Here is a 23893-nt window from a genome sequence, read left to right as displayed (position 1 = left end):
AGTGTATCAATTTTTTCTTTTATATATTATGCTTTTGGAATAGTATCTAAGAATAATCTCCTTAACCAAAGTCACAAAGATTTCTGCATACAGTTTCTAGGAGTTTTGTAGTTATGCATTTTATATTTATGATCCACTTTGAGGTACTTTTTAAATATAGTATAGAGTATGGATCAAAGTTCATTATTTTGCATATGGATATACAATTGTTTCACCCATTATTTAAAAACACTACCGGGGCTCCTGGGTGGTTCAGTCGGTTAAGTGTCCTACTTCATTCAGCTCAGGTCATGATCTTGTGGTTTGTGAGTTAGAGCCCCACACCAGCTCTGTGCTGACAACTCAGAGTCTGAAGCCCACTTCAGATTCTGTGTCTCTCTCTCTCTCTCTCTGCCCCTTCCCCGCACGTGCTCTATGTCTCAAAAATAAATAAACGTTAAAAAAAATTTTTTTTAAACACTACCATTTTCTGGTGGGTAAGCATCCAACTCTTGGGTCTCAGCTCAGGTCACGATCTCACTGTTTCATGAGTTTGAGCCCCTCATCAGGCTCTGTGCTGGTAGCTGGGGGCCTGCTTGGGATTCTCTCCCTACCTCTCTCTCTCTATCCCTCCCCCCATTCCTGCTGTCTCTCAAAATAAATAAACTGTTAAAAAATTACCCTTTTTTAATGAACTGCCTTTATGTCTTTGTCAAAAATTAATTTGACCACATGTATGAATCTATTTAAGGAGTCTCTTATTCAGTTTCATGGATCTATTTATCTCTTTTTTTGTGTGTATTTATTTTTGAGAAAGAGGGAGAGCAGGTGCATGCAAACAGGGGAGGGGCAGAGACAGACAGGGACAGAGGATCAGAAGCAGGCCCTACAATGACAGCAGAGAGCCGGACACAGGGCTCTAACTCAGGAACCATGAGATCATGACCTGAGCTGAAGTGAGATGCTTACCTGACTGAGCCACCCAGCTGCCCCGTGAATCTATTTGTTTATCTTGATGCTAGTATCTCACTGGCTTGATTACTATAGCTTTACAATAAATCTTAAAAACAGGTAGTGTAAGTCTTCCAGCTCCATTCATCTTTTCCCAAGTTAGACTCTTCTAGGTCCTATGCATTTCTTTTTTTTTTTTTTAATGCTTATTTATTTACTTTGGGGGCGGGCAGGGGTGTAAAGAGAGAAAGGGAGAGAATCCCAAGCAAGCTCCACACTGTCTGCTAAGAGCCCAAACCAGGGCTCAAACTCACAAACTGTTAGATCATGACCTGAGCCCAAATCAAGAGTGAGACACTTAACCGACTGACCCACCCAGACGTCCCAGTCCTATGGATTTCCATAGAACTTCTGAATCAGCTTATTGATTTCTAGCAAAAAAAAAAAAAAAAAAAAAAAAAAAAAAAAAAAAAACCTTCTGCGGGCATTTTGATTTTGTCCAAATCTAAAGACCAATTTGGGGAAATTACCTTGATAGTTTGTCTCTTGTAAGGAATTTGTCCATTTCTTCTAAGTTGGCAAATGTATTGGTATGAAACTGTTCATAATATTCCTTTAATATCTGTAGAATCTGCAGTGATGTCACCTCTCATTCTGATACTGGTATCAGGAACTGGTAATCCCTGATAACTGGTATCTTCTCCCTTTCTTTCTCAGAGATTTATCAACTTTACAAATCTCAAAGAAATAGGTTTTCATTTCACTGACTCTCTCAATCGTTTTTCTATTTCCCTTTTCATTGATTTCCATTCCAATCTTTATCATCCCCTTTCTTTATCAGCTCCTTTCTTTGGCTCTTTTTGACTTCATTTGCTCTTTTTTTCCTAGTTTCTTAAATTAGAAGCTGAGGCCATTGATTTGACACCATTCTTTGCCAGTGAAGACATTTAACACTATAAATCTCTAAATATTCTGTGTGCTGTACCCCACAAATTCTGATGTGTTTCCATTTTATTTAGTTCAAACACCTTCTAATCTTTTTTTTCTGGTTTCTTCTTTCACCCATGGGTTATTTAGATGTGTGTTATTCAGTGCCCAAATATTTAGGAATTTTCCCGTTTTCTATTATCGACTTCTAATTTAATTCCACTGTGGTCAAAGAACCATATTGTAGGCCAGCTCCAATGAAAAGTCACATGCTTCTCATTTAATCATTAGGAATAAAAAGTAAATCTGGAAGGGGCACCTGGGTGGATCAGTCAGTTAAGCATCTGACTTTTGGTTTCAGCTCAGGTCATGATCTCATTGTTTTTGAGTTCGAGCCCCACTGCGGGCTCTGGACTGACAGTGTGGAACCTGCCTGGGATTCTCTCTCCCTCCTTCTCTCTCTGCCCCTCCCTCACTCTCTCTCTCTCTAAATAAATATACAAACTTTAAAAAAAAAAAAGTAAATCAGGAAAAGGTGAGGCTGAAAAAGTCTCCCATGGAGAAAAAAAATAAAAACAGAAACAGTATCAGAAGCCAGTAGGCCAACTAAAAGATAATTGGGAAGTAACAAAAACTAATCTTAATAATAAGCTCTCTGAACCTCAATTTTCTTATTCCTATACTTGCAGAGGGGGGTGGGTGTTTAGATGCCCAGGACATTAGAGACCTTACCTACTTGTTCACTGCTCTGTCCCTAACACCAAGCATGTGATAGGCACCTTGATGTCCAGGTGAACTGATGTCCAGGATTTGCTTCAAAATAATCCAGGGTGAGGGAGAGTGGATAGGGGAACAGATGGAATGACACTGGCCAGGGCTGAAATGAAGCTAGATGATGGCTTCATGGTGGTTCATTATACTATTTTACTTTGTATCTTTCAAAAAAAAAAAAAAGGGTTTTTAGAAATTTAATATTAGCACTTATTGGAACCTAGAGAAAAATCAGTAATAGCTTAAACACTGTTCAGGAGAAACGACTGCTAGCTGTGCCTTCTGCGTGTATGTAGAGTGTGCTTGAAATGAGATGACAAGTGTGTGTATATATATATACAGGGTAAGTATGAGTCACTGGAGTTGACCAAAGAAACAGCATAGGTTTCAACAAAGTGAGGTGACACAATTGCCCAGCAAAAGAGAACAGAATGATAACACTATGAATACATATTCTTTTTGTGTTACAAAAGTCTCAATATATTTCAAAATTTTCTTCTAATTTCCTCTCTTTTCAAAGATAATGCCTACCATTTTTTCCCAGCAGGAAGTCTCTCCTTCATAACCCATACTATTTTTAAAAATTGGCTGTTCTGATAACTATACCACATACTGTACTCTTTCAGTTTCACCACGCAGTAAGGAAAACAAAGCTTCCTTTTAATCTATGACTTCTACTTTCATTACCAAATGTACAGAGTTTTATGAAAAGAAAACCTATGTTGGAAAATTAAGGAAATGCACTAATTATGCTTATCGGAGCATAGCAGGAACTTCATGTGACCAAAAAAAACATTCATCAGGTGCCTACCACATGCTTGGTGTTAAGGGCACAGCGGTGAACAAATAGGCAAGGTCTCTAACGCCCTGGGCATCTAAACACCCACCCCCTCCCCAAGTACAGGAGTAAGAAAATTGGGGTTTAGAGAGCTTAAATGATTTTTGCCCACGACTGCACACTTCTCCAGTAGTAGGACTAGGGCTAAACACTCCAGACTTTCAGGGCAAGGTGAATTTACATTACAATTTGATATGGCTTCACTTGATACTACATTCAAGTCCACAAAACATACAGTACTTCATTTCGAGGAAGTGTATCCTCAAGAAAATACTGTTAAAGCACAATCACTCCTAAGTACCCTAAGTGAATAATAATTTCATTATTATCCTTACGAGTTGAAACCTTGTATTTAAAAGGCACTTATTCTTTTTTTTTAAGTTTACTTATTTACACATTTTTAAGTAATCTACACCCAAGGGAGGGCTCGAACTCACGACACCTAGATCAAGAAGAGTCGCATGCTCTTCCGACTGAGCCAATCAGGCTTCTCTAAAAGGCACTTATTCTCGATGAGAATGCCTAACCTAATCTAGTGGATCACAACAGTGCCCGGCTGATGTTCTATTATTATATTAGGGCAGCCAAGTATTCAGTCTGGAATATTCATTATCTAGTACTATTTTTAAAGGGTGCCTCTTTTTTTAAAATAAATGAGAAAGTTAATGCAAAATTAATGAAACGTTCGTAAATAGTTAAAAGCTTCCCTAACTCCAGAAAGCGTGCCGGGCGAGCGCTCCTTAACACTAGCGCGCTCCTGAGCATCAGCTCCTCCCCGCTAGCTCACGCTCCTTTCTCGCCCACGCTCCGCTCACTCCCACTCCCGCCGCGCTGAGGGATAATGGTGCCGGCGTCTCCCGCCCAATTTCAATTCTCCCACGCTCGCCGCAGCCCCTGGCGCCTGGGTTTCCACCTGCGCGCGCCTCCGCGCCTCAGTCACGCCGGCTGCTGGCAGTTAACCTTCGCCCCAGCACAGCCGCCAGCAGCCCCGCCGGGAGCCCGGGAGGCCCAAGGCGCGTCCTCCAGACCCCAGGACAGGGCCGGGCGGCGCCGCGGTGGCCACACCCACCGGCTGAGTGGTGACAGCTCCTGCAGCTGAGGCGGGCCTGGCCGACAGGTGCAGCCGTCCGTTCGGCCCCTCCCCGCACGGACCGGGACCAGGTCTCGGCCCGCCGCCCTGGAGCGCCCCCGCCCGCCTCTGCGCGCACCACCTGTCGGGACGCCCCGCGCGCGGCCGGTGGCTGACGCCCCGCCCGGCTCCTCATGAGCCGCCAGCAGCGGCAGCGCGAGGTCCTGGGGGAATGAGAGCTTTACCGAAGGGTGGGCCCCACGCAGGCGGTGTCGGTGCTCTCGATCTCCTGCAAGATCCGCTCGTGCTCCGGGACGGTGCCCAGACCCTCGCCATTCTCCGCCATCTTGGCTGGAAGCTGAGGAGCCGGTGAGGCGCGGCGCCGCGCAGACGGCGGGGGCGAGCGCCCTGAGGCGCGCGCGCAAGGGGGTGGGGAAGGGGGCGTGGCGAGCGGGGAGATGGCGCGGGGGCGCGCGGAGTGCGTGGGAAGCAGCAGGCGGGCACGCGACCGACTCCCGGGCTCAGCGCCAGCACCTGTCCGAGCGCAAGGTGCTGCCCGCCCAGGCGAGGAGTGAAGACGCGTCGCCTTCCGCTCTCCCCAGCTACTTGCCCCTAGTTGCTATCTAGTGACAGACCTGGCTTTCCCGTACATTCTTGTATTCTGTGTGCCACACCCTCTGCTACGCGCTGGAAATACCTGAATAATGAAGCAGATCGACCATGAAATAACCACCCTCGATCTGTAATAAAAACTACGGGAGGGGCGCCTGGGTGGCGCAGTCGGTTAAGCGTCCGACTTCAGCCAGGTCACGATCTCGCGGTCCGTGAGTTCGAGCCCCGCGTCGGGCTCTGGGCTGATGGCTCAGAGCCTGGAGCCTGTTTCCGATTCTGTGTCTCCCTCTCTCTCTGCCCCTGCCCCGTTCATGCTCTGTCTCTCTCTGTCCCAAAAATAAATAAACGTTGAAAAAAAATTAAAAAAAAAAAAACACTACGGGAACATTTAACGAGGAGGCCTGATGTACTCTGTGTGGTGGAGAGTCAGAGAAAAGAAAATGTGCACTCAATAAAAATTGTGTGTGGGAGTAAGATTTATTTTAGGAATGTGCCAAGAAAATCCCATGACTACTGTTCTGGGTGCGTTCACATCTCTGCCTGCGGGAAGTTCACGGTGGCCAGTCTTGACCCTTTATGGCAAGGATACAAGAGAGGCTCAGAGCAACGTGTGACTTCATGCCTAGGCCCTTCAAATCCTTGAACCCAAGTGCCTTCCAGTTGCTGTAGCTAGGATGAGGAGGGGTGGAAACTCTTGAGAGGAGCAGGCATCAGAGAGATGGGAAAGAGGCTGCGTGGCTTCGCAAAGTACTAATGTAGGAGAGTCCTGCATAATGACTTGTTGTGGGACTCTGAGTAAACCAGTTTGTCATGACCAAAGCAGCGACTGAGGAAGATAATCAAGGAATGCAAACCTAGCCCCAAGGGACAACTATTTTCCAGTCGCCATTAATCCAAGGCTCTGAACTCCCCCCCCCCCCCCCCCCGCGCCCTTTCCTTACATTTATTTATTTTTGAGAGAAAGAGCATGAGCGGGGGAGGGGCAGAGAGAGGAGACACAGAATCGAAGGAAGCTCGAGGCTCCGAGCTGCCAGCACGGAGCCTGATGCAGTCCTTGAACTCACAAACTGAGATCATGACCTGAGCAGAAGTCGAGGCTCAACCAGCTGAGCCAGCCAGGCGCCCCACTGAACTTCCCTTTGAGTGAACCATGCTCTTTCCTATCCAGCTGTGTAACTCACTCCCTTCAGTGAGTTTTTACTAGAAGCTTACCTCCATCCTCCTTCCCACAAAATTCCCGGGAGGTGGTATTGCATGGGCTCTGAACACAGGGGTCCTCAATTTAATTCCCTGCTCCTTCACTTCACAGCTGGGTGACACTGAGCAGGAACCTAGTTATCTTTTTCAGTCTCTGCATCTGTAAGTGACCACAACTGTAGGGTCTACCTCATCTCACTGTTTCATATTAGTTTTCTAATGTTGCTGTAACAAATTACCACAAACTTAGTAGCTTAAAACATTCAGATGTGTTATCTTACAGTTCTATAGGTTAGAAGTCCAACAGGGGTCTCACTGGCCTAAATTCAAGGTGCCACCATGACTGGTTCCTTTCCGGAGAATTCATTTCCTTACCTTTATCAGCTTATAGAGGCCACCCAGAATTCTTAGCTCATGACCCCCTTCCTCATTCTTTAAAGCCAGCAACACCACATCTCTCTGACCATTCTTCGTTCTTCTGTAGTCACATCTCTCTCTCTGACTCTGACATAGGCCATCAAAGATTCGGTGCTTTTAATGACCCCTGTGATTAGTTTGGACCCAACCATATAAGTCTGGATAATCTTCTATCTTAAGGTCTTAACCTTAACCACATTTGCAACAACCCCTTTTGTCAAGTACAACATATTTACAGGTTCCAGGGATGAGGATGTGAACCTTTTGGGGGAGCCATTATTTTGCCTGCCACATACATTAAGTGCCCTATAAACATTACTATCATACATAAATGCTCTCTTTTCCATTAATCTGAAATTTCTGTCCTTCCCGAAAAACTCAAATGTATCTCCTTCATAAAGATTCCCCTATCTAATCACAACATTCTCTGCTAACTCTAGATTCAATTTAGCACACACTTGTCCACTCCACTACCAACTGTTTTACTAGTGTGCACTTGTTTTGATTAGTTCCTTTTCATACATCTGTGAGTTTTGTTTGTTTTTGTACACTTGGTCCCCAAGGAATCAACATGTGACTGATCTGAGTACACACTGGCTTAGAAGATCAAGGAAGCTCTGCTACATCCAACTGCCCATTCTGCCAAGAAACACCATCAGAAGCCTATTTCCACTGTCTCAATGGTACAGAAGAATCCAGATCTTCTCTGGGAAATCACACTTTCTCAAGATGTAAAAATATGCCAAAGGAAAAAAAAAGTCTTCCTGAGGCCACCAGCACTGTCACACTATGTTAAAGACCTGACGTTCAGAGATGACTTTTTTTTTTTTTAATTTTGCAATTTTGTATAGTTCCCCCTTGGAGTTCTGCATGTGGCTGAGAGAAAGGGGTTTTGAAACCAGACAATGCTGAAGATCAGAAGCCACTGGAAAGAATTCAGGATGAGTTAGAAAGGAGCATTCCAAACAGTTCTGAGCATAAGGCAAGAATTTGATTAATCTGTGATTGGTAACAATTTGGAATTAGAATAATAGCAAATCGTAAAAAGTTTTTTCAAACTTACTGTTTATATACTGGCATTAAACACAGCATTTTATATAGTTGTATTCAGTTGTCTTAATAGAAATCTCTAGTATTAACAGCAAATGTGTACCTCAAATTCCATGATGCCCACTTTTATCAAGAGCCTCAATGCAAGAAACAATATTTATGGACTTTTGTCAGAGGATATAAACTTCATCCATTCCTCTGGTTATTTAAAATTTTATCTGTGAGTCAAGCCAAGTCCCTGTACCTAGACTCCACTGTTTGGGCCCTTCATGCCATTGTTTTTATTGAGTTCTAAAAAACTGAATCTTTTTCTTAGCTGACTGTGTCTCCAAGTATCAACAACCACCATCTGGTGTTAGTACATCTGAATTTCAGGTTCAGCTCTTGAGAAGGGAAAATAAACCTTTTGAAAATTGAACCTGAAACCAAAACATATGAAATGAAGACAACATTTGTATCTTCCTACAAAGAGAATGCAAAGCCATTTCTCCCTGCAGGAAATGGCAGACTCTTAGCTCAGTCAATGTGCAGAATTCATTGTTCTGAAGAGTAAAGCAAGGTGAAGAGAGCAGGGCAAGTGGTATAGGCCACCCTCTTATTTGGCAGCTGTCTCCTAATGGAGCGTTCCTTTCCTGAGCATTCATTAGCCAAGACTTTTTCCGCTTCTCTTCACCAATCCTGACACCATCTACCCAGACCCAGACCCTGTTCTGGGAAGCCAGTCCTGCTTTGCTACTCCTCACTCCAGGCCTATTTCAACACCTGCCCATAGAGATTACTTCAACATAAGCAGCGGCATCTTCCCCTCAAGTCAAGTCAAGACAGAAGGAAGTCCTTATTACCACTTCTCCTTCCGAAGCAGCTTTAGCTGGTTCCCTTTATGACTGCTGACATTTCCGTTAGCACCTGAAATTTTTTGCTAAGAACTTAAAGCTAAATGTTCTAAATAACTATGTAAATTCAAATTTTAGACATAGATATAACAAATGTATAAATGTGCAAAAAAAAGCCTATTATAATTCTATTCTAAGTGATACATTTCTAAAAGACTAAAATAAAAACCATAGTAGCTATATATTGAGCACTGTTCGCTAAGCCCATCATATTATCTAATTTTTTTTTAATTTTTTTTTAACGTTTATTTATTTTTGAGACAGAGAGAGACACAGCATGAACGGGGGAGGGGCAGAGAGAGAGGGAGACACAGAATCGGAAGCAGGCTCCAGGCTCTGAGCCATCAGCCCAGAGCCCGACGCGGGGCTCGAACTCGCAGACCGCGAGATCGTGACCTGAGCCGAAGTCGGACGCTTAACCGACCGAGCCACCCAGGCGCCCCTATATCATCTAATTTAATCTTTACTAACTTAATGAGTAATTTAACTGGGTATTTAATTAGTACTAATTTTACGGAAATCTAATTTAATCCTATGGGGTACTTTCCACTATCTCCACTATCTCCAGTTCCTTAATATGAGGAAACAGACGTATAGAAATTAAGTCACTTGTCCAAGGCCACACAGCTAGTAAGCTGAAGAAGGTGGAGCTGTCAACCAGTTCCTGTTTCTCCCATTAATAAAAAAAAAAGTCAGTCAAGAAGCCTGTTCCAATGTTGTTTTACCCATGGGATAGATGATTTACCCAGTCTGGTCTGAGGAGGTTGGAGGCACACACAGGCAGATTGGGTTATTGTTCAGTCAGTGGATATTAACTTCCAGAGATCCACTCAAAATCTCTCTTCAGGACTCCTAGGAAGGAAAAGGTAAACTAGGAAGACTGGCAGGACAGGAGATGCACTCTGTGTCCAGTAAGAAACTAACCAGCAAAGGCTAGGGATTTAACCTGTAAATAAACTTTTAGTCATTAATGACTTAGACTTTGAGCCACTTGTCTGCAGACTCATAACCAATCTTCCGAAGCCCCTCCCTCAGAAAGAGGCTGTAGAATGCAGCTGCCTTGGTCTGGCATTTAACTACTTGGGTTCAAATTCCAACTCATCTTTTACTACATGTTGGGCCTCCAGACAGCCAGTGAACTTGTCCAAGCCTCAGTTTCTTCAAGTGTGAATTAGGGACAATAACAGCTCCTACCTCACCAAGTGGTGTGGGAATTAACAAAGATAATATATGCATAATGTTTAGCCCAGGGTTCGGTCAACCTTAGCATTAGAGACCAGACTATCAGACATTTTTTTAATGCTTATTTATTTTTGAGAGAGAGAGAGAGAGAGGAGAGAGAGCTAGTGACAGAGAGGAAGAAAGAGAAGGAGAGAGGATCCAAAGTGGGCTTTGTGATGACAACAGAGAGCCCAATGCAGGGCTCAAAGTCACCAGCCACGAGATCATGACCTGAGCCAAAGTCAGAGGCTTAACCAACTGAGCCACCCAGGTGCCCCCAGACATTTATTTTTAAACCAGGAAGCCCAGAATTTAGCTTCCTCTTTGATAAAATACATATAAAAACCAGACATATAAATGTTCTTTTTTTTTTAATCTTTATTTTTGAGAGAGTGAGAGACAGACTGAGAGCAGGGGACGAACAGAGAGAGAGAGGGAGACACAGAATCCGAAGCAGGCTCCAGGCTCTGAGCTGTCAGCACAGAGCCTGATGTGGGGCTCGAACCCACAAAACCATGAGATCATGACCTGAGTCAAAGTCGGACACTTAGCCTACTGAGCCACCCAGGTGCCCCTAAATGTTCTTTTTTCTAATCATTAACAAAATATCCTAGTTTTATATCAGGGCTTTCTGAACCTGAACTTCATTTTTTAATTGCTTGATGGATAGAAACTGCCTGAACTTTAGTTCCTGTCGTAGGGGAGGAAACAGGACCATGTCCTTGGGTTAGACTTGTGGTTCCCGATCGACTTCAGTGAGCCCTCCAAATCTCAGAGAAGTCAAGTGCCTCTTTGCTGTCCGGGGAGGCCGTGCTCATCCTTTGAAGTACATATTGTGATGGTAAACAAATTGCCGAGTCTGCCTCCACTTCCAAGCACAGGCACAATTCTGTATTGTTGACCGTCCAGCCCAGTGAATAGTTGTTAAATGAATGAATCACATGCAGATACTTCTGGTGTTAAGCTTACTGTTGTGAAACCATGTTTCATGAGGTAGGTACATCTCTACAGAAAGATTCCCCTCTGCATTCCTGGGAACCCTAGAGTTGACTCCCTGATCTTCATCTTCTCAAGACTGTGCTAGTATCATTCCAATGCTTCTTAGGGAGTGTAAGAGCCGTCATTACATAATTGTAGAACTGTATCGAGGTAAGTAGAGGCAGTTCTTTATACTTTGGCTCTAATAACGTACCCCTTATTGGTGCCTTTTAGCTGCTCTTTGGGGTTGTCTTGACAGCTGCAGTCCTTCAACTTCTGTCTTGTTGGCGCAGTGGCCTCCAGTGGCCACATTCTGTAAGTGCAAGAGGATGTGAATTGAGCCCAGCCAGGCCCCAGAGGATTCCTGCTGCAAAATCAGGTCCAGGAATCCGTTGTTCCGTAAAGATCTGGATCCCATGGTGGAGAACAATAGAAGGAAATTTGAAATTGGAGCCAAATAAAGTCAGTTTTTCTGAAATATGGGCCAGTCCTCAGAGAAGCTCCAAAGTAATTAGCCCCAGGTTCTGTTCATTCAACAACTGTTTTTACTGAATGCTTTCTGAGCGCCAGGATCTGTGCTAGGCTCTTAGGGCTGCTCTGTCGGTATGTGACCTGTGCAGTTGTTCTTGGATTAATGCTCTGCCATCACCATCTTGTAATTCTTAATAATTTTTGAACAAAGGGGACTTCTTTTTAATTTTGCATTGGGTCTGGCAAATGATGTCACTAGTCCTCCTTTCAGACCAATGTCCTGAAAGCTCCATTAGCTTGCTCATCCAAAAGCTAAACATTTTTGAGTCCATAATCAGGCAACTAAAGAACAATATTATTTTCTCTGAGTTCCATTCTAGCTTTTCCTTCCTCTTCCCTCCAACCTCCAGCTTATAACATCAACTGTTTTCTCTTCTCTTTCCTTCCATCTCCTCACTGTTGGTTTTGCTGTTCATCCTGTTCCATGCATTCTCTATTCCTCACTCTTGTCCCACTTAGCTTTTCTTTATTCCTTTTGCCCTTTCTCCCTCTCCTCTCACTTGTCCTATTGTTCTTCTGTCGGCAAAATGGATTTGGAAATGTAACAAATGTCATGTAATGAAATAGTACTAATGATGACGATGACAGCTGACATTTACGCCTTGGCCATTCTCTGCAAAATAGCATCCCTGGACCTCCCTATGCCTCACCCTGTTTTGTTATTCATCAGAGCACTTTAATACCACTTTTTTTAAATATAAAACTATTGATTGACCACTGTTTACCAGTATTTACAATAAAGTAAACATTATAAGGCCGGATAACATTCCAGCTACAAAGTTATTGTTTCTCCTGGTTTCAGCTGAACCAGTAACTCAAATACAGAGAAGATTGAGCCTCCGTGTAAGGAATGAGTTGGGATAAAGAAAACACACGAAGAAGTTAGATTACAGAGGTTTGTCCCCCATTTATTCCAGCAGGTGCTAAACTGCCAACATCTCTAACCACGTGATTGTGATTAGGCTTCCACGAATGAAGTCTTGAACATTCCATGAATCATGACCTTTTGGTCCATATAGCACCGGGATTTCAATTTTTTGAAAAGGAATGGTTCACTAGAAGGAAACTCTACATGTCCATTTAACTAAGTTTCGCTTACCTAACTAACACACACCAGGACTTGTCTAGTTTTCTCATTTGGGTGGGGAGGTTGTTGATAGTGATGAAATTTTCCTTTCAGGGATCTTGCAAATAAACTTGTATTTATATGACTGTAGATATGGATATGGATGCTAATATAGCTGTTTTTACATTGTCCAATTTAAATTGTTTACATTATGTTTAAATTGTCCAATTAAAAAATTTGAAAGGTTAAGGCATCAGGAAAAATTCCAATTTAAGTGATTTATTTCTTAGGTTGCTGAAAATGATGGCATCCCAGAAACGTGGTCTTATCCATAGTTACAAAATGCTGTTTTTGTTTGGGTGAATGTTAAAAAAAAAAAGAAAGAAAACCATTTATAAATGTATTTTAAGTACACACACACATACAAAAAACAAAAAAACAAAAAACCCCAGAATGGTCCTTAGGCATATAGGAGTTAAACACAAATTCTGACCAAGTAACAACTATGAAGACAACCCCCAACATTTAGAACAGGTGTTCTCTAATGCTGGAGAATAATACGCCATGATCTCAAATATTCTTTTCTGATATAGGAAGCAACTACAGAAAGCTTTTATTTGTTCAAAGTAACCAATGCTAGAGAGGCAAAGAACCCCAACACCCCCCTCCCAATCCTACTTCAAAATGAACATAGCAAAATTGATTTTCATTAGAATGTTATTTCTTCACACTAATAAATCAAAAACCCAAGACCCAGACGCCATATATATACCAACACAAACAATTACTGAGCTGCATCTCCAGGACTCAAATGCCAAGTTAGTCTCTCTGCATAAAAAACACGTACAATTTGAGGACATTTCATATTTGCCTCTTTGGCCAGCACCAGCTCTGCCTCTTCTGAATCTTTCCATTTCATGAGAAACACGAATTCCCCACTGCTGTCTGTGGCACCAATTTTTCATTCAGGATCAAGCCCTCTGGCAAAGCCTCTTGGTTCAGCAGCAGAATCTCTTTTCTTCTTTGACTTGCTATCATCAGAGTCACTGTCAGATAAAGATTTTCTATTTATACCATCTTTTTCTTTACTTGTTTTTTGAGAATTAAGAAATACTGCATCTGGGGTGCCTGGGTGGCTCCGTCGGGTAAGCGTCCAACTCCTGATTCCGGCTCAGGTCATGATCTCCCAGTTCATGGGATCAAGCCCCACATGGAGCTCTGCACTGACAGCACAGAGCCTGTTTGGGATTCTCTCTCTCCCTCTCCCTCTCCCTCTGCCCCTCCCCTGCTCGCTTGCTCTCGCTCTCAAAATACATAAACACTTTTTAAAATTTATTTTTAAAAAAGAAATGCTTCAGTTAACTCTGGCCAGTCTAAGTTTCTTCAGGTTCCCAAGTGTTGTCAGCATCTGTAAATCCCTTCCACTTCAGGAAATAGTCTACCTTCGATTCACTACACGTTGGTCCAGTACTTTTTCCACCACAAATTCTTCAGGCTCTGCCTCTTCTACTTTTTTTGCTCTTTCTATTCTGTTTCTTCCCCAGTTTTTGCAATATAGTTTTATTGGAGACCCTTTTTCTTTATGGCAGACTTGTAGAGCCTCCAAGCTGCTCTGGGTCCGGGGTCTTCTGTGTCTCCAGCCTGAGTTGCCTCAAGCTCCAGCCACATCTGAGGGGGTGGCCCTGGGGAGCGGTGCCAATACTACTTTTTTATTTGCTTATTTCTAGCTTCCTTCACTAAAGTACAAGGTCCCTGTGAGCAGGAATGTCCAGGTCTTCATCTTGCTATATCAATAGCAAGACCACTGACCATCCTAGACCATTGCCTGATGCGTTGTAGACACTCCATAAACATTTATTTACTGAGTGAATGAACAAATAAGTGAATGTGCTTTACTATGTAGGAGGCATTACATTAAATACATTTCATGCCTGGGGCACCTGGGTGGCTCAGGGGGTTAAGCAGCCTACTCTTTTTTTTAATTTTTTTTTTATGTTTTTATTTTATTTTTGAGAGAGAGAGACAGAGTGTGAGTGGGGAAAGGGCAGAGAGAAAGAGGGAGACACAGGGGCGCCTGGGTGGCGCAGTCGGTTAAGCGTCCGACTTCAGCCAGGTCACGATCTTGCGGTCCGTGAGTTCGAGCCCCGCGTCGGGCTCTGGGCTGATGGCTCAGAGCCTGGTGCCTGTTTCCGATTCTGTGTCTCCCTCTCTCTCTGCCCCTCGCCCGTTCATGCTCTGTCTCTCTCTGTCCCAAAAATAAATAAACGTTGAAAAAAAAAAATTAAAAAAAAAAAAAAAAAAGAAAGAGGGAGACACAGAATCCGAAGCAGGCTCCAGGCTTTGAGCTGTCAGCACAGAGCCTGATGCAAGGCTCGAACTCATGAAGAGTGAGATCATGACCTGAGCCAAAGTCGGCCACTTAACCGACTGAGCCACCCAGGCTCCCTGAAAGCAGCCTTCTCTTGATTTTGGCTCAGGTCATGATCTCATAGTTCCTGAGATCGAGTCCTGTGTGGATGTCAGCCCAGAGCCTGCTTGAGATTCTCTCTCCCTCCCTCTGCCTTTCCCCAGCTCACAGGTGTGTGTGTGTGTGTGTGTGTGTGCATCCCCACCCTCAAAACAAATAAACTTTAAATACATACATACACACATACATACATACGTACATTTCATGCCTAATTCATGTAATCATTTCAGTTAGCTCTCTTAGTAATTATAGACGCAAAATTCGAACCTCATCCTTCTGGCTCCAGAGCCCATTCACTTCACCAGTAGATAAACAAACTGTCCCCCTGGTTAGAATACTTGGTTCCCAGGTACAAAATGTTTTTTAGCTTTTCTCTTGTCTTGCACTGAAGATAAAACAGCTAATGCTATCATTTAAATGTCCAGCAGAAATTTGGCAACTACACAGCCCACAGTCATCGGGGACCCCAGGCTTTCCTGAGATGCTGCAGGCACAGCAGGCCTCAGTCACAATTAGGCCCACATTTATTTCTGGACAGTTTCTCTGGACTCCATGTTTTATCCACAACATGTAGCATATTATGTCACTCTCATCAGAAATTAAATGTGGTGATGATATTACATTAGTATGAAATATAAGCATTAGCAAATATAGTTTTGAAAAGAGGATACCTCTCTCCTCTGGATGTTATACAACCAAAATAAAATTTACATTACTCAGTATTTATTTCCCACTTGCTCAGAATTTCAATATGTTGTGAATGCTTTTTTACTTCAACATTCTATACACTTATTAAATTATACTGGCATATGTATCCCAGGTATAAATTAGACATAATAATAACAGCTAATATTTATTGAGCATTTACAGTGTACTAGGCAGGCCTTGTGCTAAGCACTCTGTATATATTAACCATTTGAGATGGGTTATATTATAAGAGTTTGAGATGGGTTATATTATTAGAGTTTCAGACACTAAGGCCAAAATCAAACATCTAATAAAACCTGCACCTTTGATGTTAATCATTATACTTAAGGGGATAAGATTTAATAGAAATATCACATTTCTGAAGATATAAACAGCAAGAGCATTGCAGAATGTCTACAGCTGATTTAACAAGTTATATTTTTTTAAATCATCCCAAGATTTTATTGTGTATACAGTTTATACTATTAGGTGGATTTTTTAAAAAATGTTTTCTGTCCCTTCCTAAAAGCATGTTATCTTCATTCCTAAAAACATTAAAGTCAAAGAAATAACAATATCCTGTTTGCTCTTAAGCTGGTAAAACTTCATGGTCAGCTTTTGGAAAAGAGCCCGAGACAGTCTGTGAATACAAGTGTAAAACAATTATGTTATCATAAAACAATTACAAAAATTTCTTCTGGTACGTCATCTTGTACAATTCCCTTTTCCTCCTATTTTTCCCAGACCTCTGTAAGGCCATTCTTTGGATATGTCCCCTTTCTCTACTTCCTACTGACTTTGCAGTGCCCTCAACCTGCCCTTATCTTCTCTCAGATCCAGCTACAGCAGTAAGACATGCTGTGATGTGTGAACCCTGTGACTTGAGGACCTGTCCTAAGAGGCTAACAACATACTTGCAGAACCCGAGAGGCATAATGAGCCCAGGCAACATCCAAGTTGGAGTCAGGACCCATGGGGTGGGCCAGGTCTAATGGGCAAATCTGGCAGCAGGAAGTCATAGTGTGAATGAGGTAAATGTTATGAACACTGCCACTGCCCCATCCTAAGTACATAGTGGCCATCACTAATTTATCAGAATCATCCCCAACGTAAGATTCAGGCAGCTGCTACTGATGCATTGGAACTGATTTGCTGCTTGAGAACTACTGACCATCCTTGTTAAAGGACGTTCGTGATGCTGAATAAGACTAGTCCTAGTGGTTTCTGGGAACGTGGCTCCAGACAGCCCTGAAGTCTACCAGGGACAAGCACGCCTCCCAGATGGAAGAGCTAGCAAGGAGCTGGACATATCTATACCCAATGGAGGGGCTGGAGTGAAAGTCAGAAAATCTGAAGACAGGAGCCCCTGGGTGGCTCAGTCAGTTGAGCGTCCGACTTCGGCTCAGGTCATGATATCACACTTCGTAAGTTCAAGCCCCACATGGGGCTCTGTACTGACAGCTCGGAGTCTGGAGCCTTCTTTGAGTTCTGCTCTCGCTCTCTCTCTCTCTCTCTCTCTCTCTGCTCCTCCCCCACTCATGCTCTCTCTCTCTCTCTCTCTCTCTCTCTCTCTCTCTCTCTCTCGCTGCTCCTCCCCCACTCATGCTCTCTCTCTCAAAAATGAATAAATATTTTAAAATTTGGGGAAAAAAAAAGAAAGAAAATCTGAAAAGAATGAGAAAATCCAGTGGAAATTGGCATACAGTGGTAACATGGTGAAAACAGTTGTGCCCAGGACAAAAGGGTTAAGGCAGCAAAACTAATTCCAGATCTCCACCTGCTGGTGAGTTTCAGCCTACCAGCAATCTGAATACCCAAAGCCAAGCAGGAGACCTTTCCTGACATTTCTTCCTTTTCTCCTAAATTCATTCACCATCTGCATGGCTAATCTCAAATTCTACTTTTCTACCCTGGAATTTTATTCCCCAAATTCCACTGTTGTAGCTACCTGTGATGTCTTTAATGAATATTTCACCGACAACACAAACCATGGAAACACATAAGGTCTCAGCTCTCCCCTGAAACTCTCTCTCCTTTAAACTCAATACTATAGGCAGTTGTGCCCTTTTACATAAAGAATGAAAACAAACGCAGGACCTCAGAATCATCTGATTCTTGTCCACTTTTCCACACATACAAAAAAGGAGGGCCAAAGGAGCAGACCCAAGGTCCCATTGGGGGAGTCAGGCAGAGACAGGCTGGGCTTTCTGAGAGAAGCCTGCTGTGGGAGCAGCCAAGTCTGAGGTCAGGAAGAGGAGGAATGCAGCTGGGCAAGGCAGAAGCGACCGTGGGCCACTGACAGTCCCCAACAGCAATTCCCCACAGCCCCTCGGGGAGAGGAGACCCATTCTCTCACATGATGTGTGGGGCTGAGTGCCAGGAAGCTTGCACACCCTGTGAAAGAAGAGCTGTTGAGTCTCCCTTCAATGACATGAGCAGAAACCATCTCTGAGCCCTCAGTCACTGAGCTCTCGGGGCTCACCTTGTCAGAGAAGGAAGTCCCACCTGGCTCTGATCTGAACACTGACCGTAAGCAGGGCACCTCAGACTCCCTACCTGGAAAACAAAATGGGCAGGGGGAGGGAGCTCACAGAGGCTAAGATTTTATGACAGAAAATGTTTGTTGAAGCAGTGCCTTGCATCTCTGACAAGGAAAAATGAACAGGAGAACTATTAGAACTTCTCTCTCTCTCTGTCTCTCTGTCTCTCTCTCTCTCTCACTCACTCTCAATTCCCAGGTGTGAGGCTTTCCTTGAGAATGTTTCTCTCCTGTATGGTCAGCCCCATCCTCTCACTGTCCCCTCCAGCCACCCCCACCCCCCACCCCCAGCCGGGCCCGTGCAGCCCAGCTGGCCAGTCTGCATCCAACCAAATGCACCTTCCACTGTCTCTGCCTTTAGAGCTTGTAGCTATTCAAATACTTGGACCACCTCCTCTTTTTCCCTGAAATGATAACTTTCTCTCTCAATTGCCTCCTTTCTTTTGCTTCACAAGGTCACCATTAGTTCAGAAGTTCATACAAATCAGTTCAAGAAATATTTATCTAGCTACTCCACTGGTAGAATATTTTGCAGAAGATACTAGAATATAAGGAAGATACATTCCTGCCCTCAGGAATCTGTAGCCTGCAAACGGTTATAAAATAACAACACACACACAAGTGAGTCAGAATAAATGCTCTCGATTCTTTGGGGGCTTCAAAGGATGGGCATTCACGTGTGGCTGGGGGATCAGGAGACGCTTCACAGAAGAAAGAGCATTTGAATCGTGAGGTAGGGCTGAGTTAATAATAATAATAAGCAGCCATGAACACGAGAGGAAGAAAATCTCAGAACACATTGTCAAATAGTTAACAAACTAGTTCAGCCAAAATGGAGGTCCTGTGTTGATTTTCCAACCTTCATATTTGGCCACACAAGCTGACGTGTTCTGTAAGAGCAGTGGAACAGAAGAGTTGACGCTGGAATATCGATGGCATGCATAGGTATGTATAGAAAGGCTTTGAATGTCAGCCTAAGAAGTCTTCATCTAATAATTATGAAAGCAAAGATTTAAGAAAACTAATTTTAGTTAATATTGTCCCACATAAAGTTTTATTAGGAGCTCTGAGTCTACCCTCCACATAACACTGGGGTGTTTTAGCTGGAGCCTTTGGAAGAGAGTGTTCTCCCGGCTTGTTCAATAACCCAGACGTGAGGTTAACAGTGAGTACTACAGGCCCACTCTGGTGGTGACAGGGCAAGACCTGGAGAAAATATCAGCGCTGTCTCCTCTCTTGAGGGTAACACTGGGAGAGTGTTGTGATGACCAGATCTACATTGATTTTTTTCTTCAGGAAGACCAGGTACAAGACTGGGGATATTTGCCCTAGCAACAGAGGGTAGGAAAGCTCCAAGATCCAAAGCAGGAAGTCAGGTCCAGTATCAAGGAAGACTAGGGATAGTTCCATGGACGGATGACATGTAGAGGTGTTGGCCAGGGTTATGAGACCAGGAAAGAGGGTCAGGGGTTGATGACCAAGGGCTCTGAAGCAGCAATGGCAGCAGAGGCCACAGTAACTAACACATGTCTAGGCTCCCCTCACCCTTTACCTTGTTTCCCTTTAGACTTCTGATCTAGCCACAAGGTAAATGCACAAGTTCTAGAAGGCGCTGGTACAGTATAAAGTTTGTTCCATACAGAGAAAACTACTGAGCTTCTCACTAGTAAAACAGCTCGGGGCGGGGGGTGGGGAGCCAGGGACCTGGTGGCTTAGTCTGTTAAGTGCCTGACTTTGGCTCAAGTCATGATCTCTCGGTTTGTGGGTTTGAGGCCCACATCAGGCTCTCTGCTGTCATCACAAAGCCTGCCTGCTTCTAATCTCTGTCTCCCTCTCTCTCTGCCCCTCCTCCCCCTCTCAAAAATAAACATTAAAAAAAAAAAAAAAAAAAAAAAAAAAAAAAAAAAGCTCTTGTTTCTTTTACCTATTAAATAGGGTAGAAATAACCTGCCCTTCTTCATGGGATGTTCATGATGCTTGGATAAAATGAAAATGTAAGGAAAAAAGTGTAACGGAGTTTAATCATTTTACAACTGCACCTACAGATAACCCAAGAATCAACCAATAAAGAGCAATACCTTCCCATGCCCTCAACACTACCCTAGGCCCTCTGAAGAGATTCAAAATATATTTAAATGCAAAATCAAATTTAAATATTTGGGAGAAATTTACTCAGATTTAAACTGTAGTATATTTCTTTTTTTTTTTAATGTTTATTTATTTTTGACAGAGAGAGAGAGAGAGAGAGAGCGAGAGAGAGACAGAACATGAGCGGGGGAGGGGCAGAGAGAGAGAAGGAGACACAGAATCCAAAGCAGGCTCCAGGCTCCAAGCTGTCAGCACAGAGTCCGACACGGGGCTCGAACTCACAGACCGCGAGATCATGACCTGAGCCAAAGTCGGACGCTCAACCGACTGAGCCAGCTAGGCGCCCCTAAACTGTTGTGTATTTCAAAGGAACTTGGCCCTGGGCCCTTTCTGAGGATGAAGAGACAATACCCCTCCCCCATCCTTTTATTTAATTAACAAATATTAGCCAACAAATATTTATTGACTGTCACTATCAAATTCAGTGGTTGCCATTTCATTCCCACACTGATAAGTGTCAGTTACAGGCAGGCAGGTAGAAAGAATTAAATTTTAAAAGCTGCTCTTTTAACACAAAGATACATGGTCTTTCATTTTAATCCTGTTCTTGAAATGTGCAAATTAATCCCCATATTACCAAAGAAGCTATTTTTAAATCGTATGTGGAAATAAAATAAAAAAAAAAGAAAAACGTATCTGAGAGGTCACCACATCTTCGAGAGTAGCAACAATGAAAATAAACATTTTACTTCTTTTTCCCTAAAACTCACATCCACCCGAATAGAAACTGGTTTCACTGACATGTCTAATTGTTCTCAGTGTTTCTTGCTAAGTGATAGTTTAGAGAAAACCTTTGAAATCTCATATAAATAAGATGGGATATGTATTTGGAGATGGCATGACGCCCTTTTTGATCTCTTGAAATTCTATTTTTTAAACCCTGTGGTGATGAATCAGGAAACAAATATAATCCCAAAAAAAGTGGGTTGTTTATTGCAGTTTCTCTAAAGAGAAGAGATAAGGTTAGGTATATACAGAATTGTACCTATTTTTTCAAAACCTATTTTTTTATTCCGTTATGGTGAAAAGTATAAAAAGAAGTGAATAACACCAGCTGAACACCACTAAAGAAGAAACAAATACAAAGGAGTCCTACCTTAAAGTCGCTTCAATGGGCAGCTCAAAAGACTGAATCTCAGCCAGGACATTCTCGTAAGTCTGATCCGGGTCTTCTTCCAACATTGCTCCACATGCCCCTGATTTTCCAACTGCAGACATCGTATTTTGAGTGTGCAAAACGGTTGTAATTTACAAAAAGCAATGTGGGTTTTGTTGTAATTATCATAAGCGTTCTCCCTTGTTCACCCAGAGTAGCAGCAAAGGCTGAGCTCACAGTCTGACTTCATGCTATCAAAATCTTCGCTTCCAAGAATGTTGCACAGCTGTTGCTGTCCAGTCTCTACTTATAACATTTTACTTATTATTAACCTTGACACAGTTCAGAAAGTTCCTGCCTGATGTCTGCTATGTTTATTTATTTGTTTCTCAAAGATAGTGACTGCAACCATATAAAAAATTACTACATAGTATCGACTTGTCAGGGCACATATTTTAATTATTTATGCTAAAAACAGAATACAAGCCATGCTCCTACTTATTCTTGTGATTATACCCTTGCCAACAAACCCAAGTAGGTAGCGTGTCCAGGAAAAATGTAACCTCTTGTAGGATATGATTTTGGAGTCACTGGGCTAGTTCCTTGGGTCCCCCTGTCCGCCACTACTCCACCATAGTCACTGTTGTGTGTTTGTCCGTTTACAGAGCCATTCCTTCTTCCGTCCCCAGCTAAAATCCTTGTTGGTCACTTATGCATCACTGTGAACGAGTCTGCCAGATCCCTTCCGCAGAATAGGTTTTGATGGAGAGGGGGAAAGCGCAAAGATGCCGGGATGGGAAGGGGACAGGCTGTCACTGAGAGGAAGAAAGAATGCAGAAAATAAAGGCCCAAAATATCAAGGGCAAGTGTGGCCTACAGCCAGCCTCAAGATGGTCTAAAATTAAATGGCACATTATTTCCCATTACCATTTTCATTAGATCTTCCTCAAGCCCAAGTTTAACCTCATGCTTTCTTGCCCAGTACTAGAAAGTTGGTATTTAAAGGGATGGCTAGTGGGGTGCCTGTGTGGTTCAGTTAAGTGTCAGACTTTGGCTCAGGTCACGATCTCGCCAGTTCGAGACCTGAACGGGGGGCTCTCTGCTGTCAGTGCAGAACCTGCTCCATGTCCTCTGTCTCCCTCCCTCTCTCCCCCTCCCTCCCTCGCGCTCTTGCTCTCAAAAAGAAATAAACATGAAAAAAGTAAAATAAAGGGATGGCTAGCAACATTCTTCCGTATGAACCTTTTTTTTAAAGTTTTTATCAGATTTTTAAATTTTGCTCTGTAAAAAATTTAAAGTTCTTTCTCCTAAAAATGTAGTGTTTATATAACCACAAGGCATATGTCATCAACTGCATCAGTTTTTCATTCCTCCCTGCACCCAGACCCTTGCCAGTACTTCACCAAGGGCACAGTGTTCCCCCTTGACCCATGACTCTGGGCTTAGCCTGTGACTTCGGCCGGCCAGCCCTAAGGCACGGGGTGAGAACTCTGAGCCCAGGCCTTGTGAGGCCTCACGTATTTCTCTCTGTCCTCACCCACCTCTGCCATCACCTGGGAGTGCAGGCCCTGGCTAGCTCGCCGGCCCAAGAAGGATGAGAGATACATACATTCACAAAACTGGATTCACAAAACTGCAGAGAGAGGCACATACTCCTGGTCCAGCAGCCACAGCTCGAAGTGAAGCCGCCCACCCAGACCAGGGTGAGGCCAAATGTGCCCCCACTGAGCCACACACACAGGAGCAACAATAAATGGTTGCTGTCTTCCCCCCACTGAACGACGGTCACTCGGCAGGGGCAAACCAGCACAGCCCTCTTCACTCCAGCCCCACCTCGGCCTCACCTCTCTGCCCTGCCGGTCCTCCCCCGAAGGATGGAACGAAGCCAACAGGAATATGCCTCCCACAATTTCCCCCCTCAGGAAGTAGTGATGCCCTCCTTCAAGACCTGACACGGAACAGTGACCTTCCACCTTGTGTTAAAGTCATTTGTGTGGAAGGTTTTTCATTTCTACGAAATTATCAGGTTATTTCAGAACAGAGTGTCTATTTTATTCACATCTGTGTTCCACGTAACGCTTAACACACTGCCTTGTATGAATGAACGGTGGCAAAAGTGACAAGCTTAAGAGTTACCTCTGCCTTGTTAGGAAATGCTGGTCCAAATTATGCAAAACTCTGACAGTTCCACACTGAATTTATCAGAATCTGAGAATATGTACATGCAAGGTGACAGATCACATGGTCATAAGAGGACGTTGGTCATCCCTGTACTATGTTGTAGAGAACAATTCATAGGTGATGCCACACACCCATGAACATATACCTGTGATGACCCATCCAGCCCTAAGTAACATGTAGTTAAAAAATGGGGCGCCTGGGTGGCGCAGTCGGTTAAGCGTCCGACTTCAGCCAGGTCACGATCTCGCGGTCCGTGAGTTCGAGCCCCGCGTCAG

The 23893-nt window shown here is 43.5% G+C and overlaps 1 protein-coding gene and 1 long non-coding RNA gene across 6 annotated transcripts in view; one reads left to right on the top strand and one right to left on the bottom strand.

Moving 5' to 3' along the window:
• The window catches only part of EXOC6 (exocyst complex component 6), a 234594-nt gene extending 212919 nt beyond the window's left edge, over positions 1 to 21675 (bottom strand). For 3 of the 5 annotated variants that reach the window (XR_015241737.1, XM_086680383.1, XM_086680381.1), the window contains exon 1: positions 4781 to 4881. Coding sequence is in view for 4 of the 5 variants with exons in the window: in XM_086680383.1 (XP_086536509.1) it covers positions 4781 to 4881 (101 nt within the window). In the remaining variant the exon portion in view is untranslated. Of the gene's footprint in view, positions 1 to 4780; positions 4909 to 21437 lie in introns of those variants that run through there. The other 2 variants (XM_086680379.1, XM_025917949.2) reach the window with 2 other exon arrangements.
• On the top strand, positions 4768 to 8892 carry LOC147576081 (uncharacterized). Its single transcript, XR_015241738.1, has 2 exons — positions 4768 to 4904; positions 7325 to 8892. It is a non-coding gene; the product is annotated as an uncharacterized LOC147576081 (long non-coding RNA).
• Positions 21676 to 23893: the final 2218 nt, after the last annotated feature.

This window comes from Puma concolor, chromosome D2 (genome assembly GCF_028749965.1).
Source record: "Puma concolor isolate L17-30 chromosome D2, mPumCon1.1.hap2, whole genome shotgun sequence".
Taxonomy (NCBI): domain Eukaryota; kingdom Metazoa; phylum Chordata; class Mammalia; order Carnivora; family Felidae; genus Puma; species Puma concolor.
Note: the sequence above shows the minus strand (reverse complement) of the source record. Positions and strands in the feature narration are given on the sequence as shown.